This window comes from Rhipicephalus sanguineus, chromosome 5 (genome assembly GCF_013339695.2).
Source record: "Rhipicephalus sanguineus isolate Rsan-2018 chromosome 5, BIME_Rsan_1.4, whole genome shotgun sequence".
NCBI lineage: Eukaryota > Metazoa > Arthropoda > Arachnida > Ixodida > Ixodidae > Rhipicephalus > Rhipicephalus sanguineus.
The window spans coordinates 35,109,205-35,115,204 of record NC_051180.1 but is presented as its reverse complement, the minus strand read 5'-3'; the positions used below and the strand labels follow the sequence as shown (position 1 = coordinate 35,115,204).

General features: G+C 49.0%; 1 protein-coding gene across 1 annotated transcript in view; it reads left to right on the top strand.

The window, feature by feature from the left end:
* The first annotated feature begins 520 nt into the window (after nt 1–520).
* LOC119394618 (glycerol-3-phosphate dehydrogenase, mitochondrial) overlaps nt 521–6,000 on the top strand; it is a 53,693-nt gene continuing 48,213 nt past the window's right edge. Inside the window, exon 1 of the mRNA XM_037661936.1 lies at nt 521–675. Coding sequence (XP_037517864.1) covers nt 521–675 — 155 coding nt within the window. The remainder of the gene's footprint in view (nt 676–6,000) is intronic.

Here is a 6,000-nt window from a genome sequence, read left to right as displayed (position 1 = left end):
AGAGGAAAAGAGAAAACACGTACTTCAGAAGCCCACGGAGAAAATGCTATGACGTGCTATACAGAAAACGGCGGTCTCTGTTGCCAGGCGACAGTTGGTCGAGCGAATAATGCGCAGAACTGGCTTTTCTGGAACGTACCGCAAAGAACCTTCATCACTCCAAATGGAAGCGGCTGCATCAGTTTCAGTTACTGTTTCACTTTTGTAATCCTTTACACGTACTAAATTGGACCGAAATTACATAAAGGAGGAGGAGGGGGAAGGGGATGTTATTAGCTGCTGGCGGATCACGCCTGCAAGCAATCGTCCCGCCTGTTGCGTTCTTTCAAAATATGTGGACACGATTGATATACAGACGAGGATCCCAAAGTCTTGTCTTGTCTTGTCGCCTAAATCTTGGCTCATACCCACAAGGGGGATTGGCCACACTCAAACACTGCAAAGAGGCCACCATCGTCTTCATCGTCGCTATCATCATCATCATAATCATCGGCGTGCAGAAGAGTAAAAAGAAGCAATGATGGCGGTGGGCCGGATCGCACTTGCCGCAGCGGGCCACTGTGGCCTGCTTTGGGCACTCAGCATCCCGCTGATCAGTCCAGCCCCCGCCACGCCGCAACGGCCGCCGGACCTCGCTGATGGCGGCGTGCCCTACCTTAAAATTCTGCCCACCAGGTGAGCACCGAGGCGTATCTCTAGCGAGAAAGACCCTTTCGGCAATATCGACTATAGTTGGTATAGGCAAGGACCAGATTATTTTACCCTCGCACACGTGTTTAGAGCGAGCATATGTAATCTTGACCCCAGCTATCGCCTGTCGAGGCGGCCAGTACCAAGGAGGATACATGGAACTTGCTGGAGTGGAAGCCGCCTATGAGCCTCTATTGGGGAGAGTGAAGCCGCGCCGAGCGCGCGGCGGCCATCTTGCCAGTGGCAGAAAGGAGCCAAGCGCTGCCGCACGCATGCTTCTTCGCGCTGCCGATGAAGTTGCTCGCGTTTGTAAAGCAGTGAAATCAAGTAGTTCTGGTTGCAAACATTTATTTACGACTTGTAAGCAGCCAAGTGACTTCACCTGCACAGGCATTAGGCAGAGGCGCTTAAATCAGACGCACGGTGAAAAACATGATGACCGGTGCCCTACTGAAGACAATCGCCCTTGACAGAGGTGGCCTCACCTTATTATTGATCCATTCTCGGTTTCGTTCCTTCGTCATGTGGCGTATTCTCACTTTTACGTATTCTTCAGTGATTTGCTTGCACAAATTGTAAACGTTCAAGCGGGTCGAAGTCAAGGATGTGCTGCTTCAGTTTATGGAACCACTTTTTCTCGGAGAAAGCTACCAGGACTTCCAAGGTGAAGTGTTTTGCCCTTCTTCACCGTTAAGATGGCATCACATTCAGCCTGTAGCCCTACCAGTCCTCTCTCTACTTCTTCACACATGCCAGTGACGTCTTGCGACGGTGAAATAATTCCACCTCTGCTCTTCCGTTTAATTAAAGGTGCAGCTCACCTGAGTGCAGGGCTGTGATACACTGCTCACGTGTAATTGTTGTACGAACTTTTCGGGCATTGAAGCCTGCTATGTATGGCACCACGAAACCGGCAAAAACAGAGAGGCTTTCGGGTCAGTATCGGCCTGCAGGGCTGATGATCTGCGCATGTCAATGAGCGTGATTTTTTGCATCTGCTATGGCAGCAGTAGTAGCTGCATTCAAGATGGAGACAATGTCTTGGGAGCAGTTTCCTGAACTATAACTTCCGTCTGAACCAACAGGTGCTTGTACACTGCCATAGGCTGTGCAGATGTTGCATTATTATGTCCGCCTCATCCACGTATTAACCCAAAGAGGTTTTCGGCATGGTATTGACCTATTGACTGAGTTTGTGTGTCAGCAAGTGCTTCAGATGAATCCAGTTTTTTTTTTTTTTCAATTCTTCTGTCACTGCACCTCCTGCCGGATCTCTCAGCCCATTTCCGTATGCTCGAGTCTCAGAAAAAAACGGCTTCTAGCAAGCAGTCAAAGCAATCCGGCGCGAAGTGCACGGAGCATATAGATGATCTTCGCCTTTTGCATTCCACTTTACACGGTGAACGGCCCTCTCCCACAGGCTCTGCACTGTGGGATCTTTAGGAAACCTGTCAAAAATATCACGGCTATTATTTGTTGCACGCTCATACCGCGTCAGTTAGCACCCCTCAGTAACGCGCGCCGAATGGCTCAATCAAAGACGTTACGGGCAGAAAGTGAGGCCACAACCTTTCTTCAGCATGTTTGCACATCTATAAGCGACACAAGAGGCAACCATCGTCAAACCGTTGGTGTTTACATGCCCACAGCGTCAAATAACGCACGCAAGCAGCAGCGTGCGACGGCGTGGAACGCGCTTTGTGCCTCTGGAAATATGGCGACGGGCGGCTTCACTCGACGAGCGCCCCCTCCACTCCAGAAAATTCTACGTATCCTCCTTGGCCAGTACTGTGCTGCGGTTTCCGTTACGTCACAGCTGATTGCGGGAGGACATTGGCGGCAAGCCTGAGGTATAGACAGTTTAGAATATCGCGGTCCGTATCGTAGACAATACTGTGGACAGTGTCGTGGTAGTGTTTCCACATCCTAAACAGCGCAATAGCGGAACTTCCGGTCCTCGCCACATGAGCAGAAACGTCGCGTATGATGTCATTCATAGAGCGGCACGTCACTGCCGACCCCTGTTCTAGCAGTGTAGGCTTCCAAAGCAACGTCGAGCGGCGCCACTGCTCTTATCGCAACTGGGGGCATCCACCGCCACAACACACCGCCAGGCATCCACCGCCCCCGCTTCCGCGCAAGCGCAGAGCTCTCGGATTGCATCTGTGGTGCGTCACAATGTAACTGTTGCTGACTAGTAGTGCTCTGGGCCGAATGGGGAGCGCATGAGCGCACGTGTCCTTACCGCCGCCGGCAAATCCGGCGACAAACCGCCTTCGCGGGAAGCACCTGCCCCCAGTAACGCATAGCTCAGGCGCGAGAGCGTCGCGCCCGAACTTGAGCTTGGGTTCCCTATATATAGTGATGCATGCAAAATAGTGACAACCGCGAAGCGGCATGACGTATGTTACTGGCCCCCCAGTGACACAGGCCTGCCACTGGCACTTGAAAAATAGGGATACTGGCGACGCCAGGCAGAAACTCTCATTCAAATTTTCGAATGACGTCATACATAACGTTTCTGCTCAGATGGCGGCGACCGAAAGTTCCGTTAGTGTGCTAGATTGGGTACAGACTCTGTATAGTGGCGCACTGCTTGATTACGGTGCTCGATTGCTGATCCGAAGGTAGTGGGTTCGATCCCTACCACGGCGGCCGCATTTCGACAGAGGCGAAATGCTAGAGGCCCGGCGTGTACTGTGCGATATCAGTGCACGTTAATAACACCAGACGGTCGAAATTTCCGGAGCCCTCCGTTACGGCGTCCCTCATAATCATATTGTGGTTTTGGCACGTAAAATCCCACAAATTTTTTTTTAAGGGTACAGAAACACGCACTGTGGTCGTCAGTGCCACCCGACTCGTAGCCCTCGGCCAATTATGGCGGCCCCTACAAGCAGTGTTGGCGGTAACGCGTTACAAGTAACGGCGTTACCGGTAACGCGTTACTTTTTTCGGTAACTTAGTAACGTACTCGTTACAATTTAGAAACTGTAACGGGTAACGTACTTACGTTAACATTTTTCGGTAACGTGTGGTTTCACGTTAAGGGGTATTCAGACGGGGGAGGAATGCTCAGGGGAGACGGGGGGATTGCGTATCACGTGACCGCGACGTCACGGATTAGCGAGTGGGCGTGACCCCCCCGCGCCTCCTCGGAGGAGACGGGGACGTTTTCCCCGAAAGGACAAACGATCCCCCTGCGGTGGGGGATGTGGCGGAATTTCGGGCTCTTGTTTGGCCACATTGTTGCTCTTGCTCCTGCAGAGAGCGGCAGTGCGTGTCCAGTCTGCAGCTCGTCAAACGGGTGGTGCAAGCCACCAGAGTAGTCACGTAACACTGGTCTCCCCTCTCCGTTTGCCTCGTCCGTGTGAGTGGGGGGCATTTGTGGAGAATTCTCCTCGCGAGCTGACGTCACTAGGCCCCGCCTTTACCCCCCGAGCATTCCTCCCCCGTCTGAATACCCCTTTAATCCTGGGGATGCCGTTTTTTCAGAGCTCGCCCCGACAAATTCTTTTGTCGCAGCGTCGGACTGCTGTCGGCCTGCCAGGCATTGACCAAGAAAGCGCGGGCGGAATCGCTTTTTTTGTGGAAATTGTGGAGACCAATTTCTTAAGACGCGCTGACTCCTTGTGTGGAGGTTTGGGCCATCGCCACACAAAGCTTGATGAAAGCCGCACAATTCGCCATGAGAAACTGTACGGACATGCTTCTCGTGGAAGTGGATGTAGCAGATGGATTGCTGGCACCTGCGCCTTTTCGTGCCCAAAAGACAGGCCGTCCGAAGAGAAAGAGCAAGGGCTGGTTTACTCCATACCACGTGCTGATCGTGAAACTTCGTACGTGGGGGAAACGAAGATCTCCCCCAAGAGGCTGCGACAACATAAAAACGATGTCCGCAAGTTCGCGTGACAAAGGAGTACACTCGCTGAGCATAGCATGGTAAACGACCACCGCATCGAATTCGACAACTCCCGCGTCGTCGACTTAAGCGGCTTTCTGTGGAATTCTGGCCCATCCAGGCGACAGCCGGTAATGTCAACCGGTTTACAGGTGCGCTGCCGGTCGGGAGTCTGCCTTATTGTGGAGAATAGGCGCGACCCCCGGCTCTAAAAAAAACCTGAAAAAGAATGCGAGCGGGACGCGAAACGGAGAATTTTTTCTTGTCACGCAAAAATATATATATATATATATATATATATATATATATATATATATATATATATATATATATATATATATTTTTTTTTTTTTACTCACTACCTTAATGCCGCTGTCACACGAACAGCCTTAACCGCGATTAAGCTAACTGCGGTTACGGCTAACCACGGTTGCAGGTAGCTACACGGCAGACATTACCGCAGTTAGTGTACTGATCGTCGTTATTGCAAACGGGTGATTCCACGAGAGATCGACACGGATCCGAAAATAGATATTTTAGATTTGATTGAGTATTTTATATTTTATGCATGTCCCATTCCAGTAGCTCGAAAAGGAACTTAATTTTCTCATTAACTGCATAATTTACGAAGGAAAAAATATCAAACACATTCAATCCGGAGGGACCAGTTTCATTACGTGTCGTTCTCGAAAGTTCACGACGTTGTAAAACACAAATATTATCGTTAGAAAGAAGGTATTTTGTGTATGAAATGTATGCGCAACAAAGAGTAAAGTAACATTGTTTGAAACTTGTAGAGCTAAGGAAACTGTTTTTGAAAAATATCTAAATATGCGACATTTTATAGTAGCTAGAAAGTTGATAAGGCCTATCAACTTCAAAAAATTTTGCTTTTTCTATCTGCAACTGCAGCGAAGTTTCTGGTTATTGAACTCCTGAGCGAGTGAGGCTGATTTTGAACACCCTCACATAAACGCTCGCAATTTTTGCGGTAATTATACAGGTTAAAGTGAACAAAAAATGTTTATGCACAGATATTTTTTACGTGACTAGACCATTTAAGAATTTATTTACTACTACGAAATTAACGCATCTATTTTGCTAGCAGAAGCACACCATCATAATTATTGTAAATTTCTTGAGATTTCATTGATGCTTCCTTTGCGAATAGCGTTGATGATTGAATCCTATATTCTGTATAACGTCACATTGAGAAAAATGGCTTCACCATGTGTCAGAGTCAGAAGCCATCACACGTAACTCTACAGGCAACTTTAAGCCACTATACCATTGGTAACGGCCGGTACATTTGTGCAAGTAATACTCGTTAAACCAGCATTTTTCGTTGTTTGCGTTTGAAGTTTTACGTGAAACATAAATTTCAGATTTAAATTATTGTTATTGTGGGT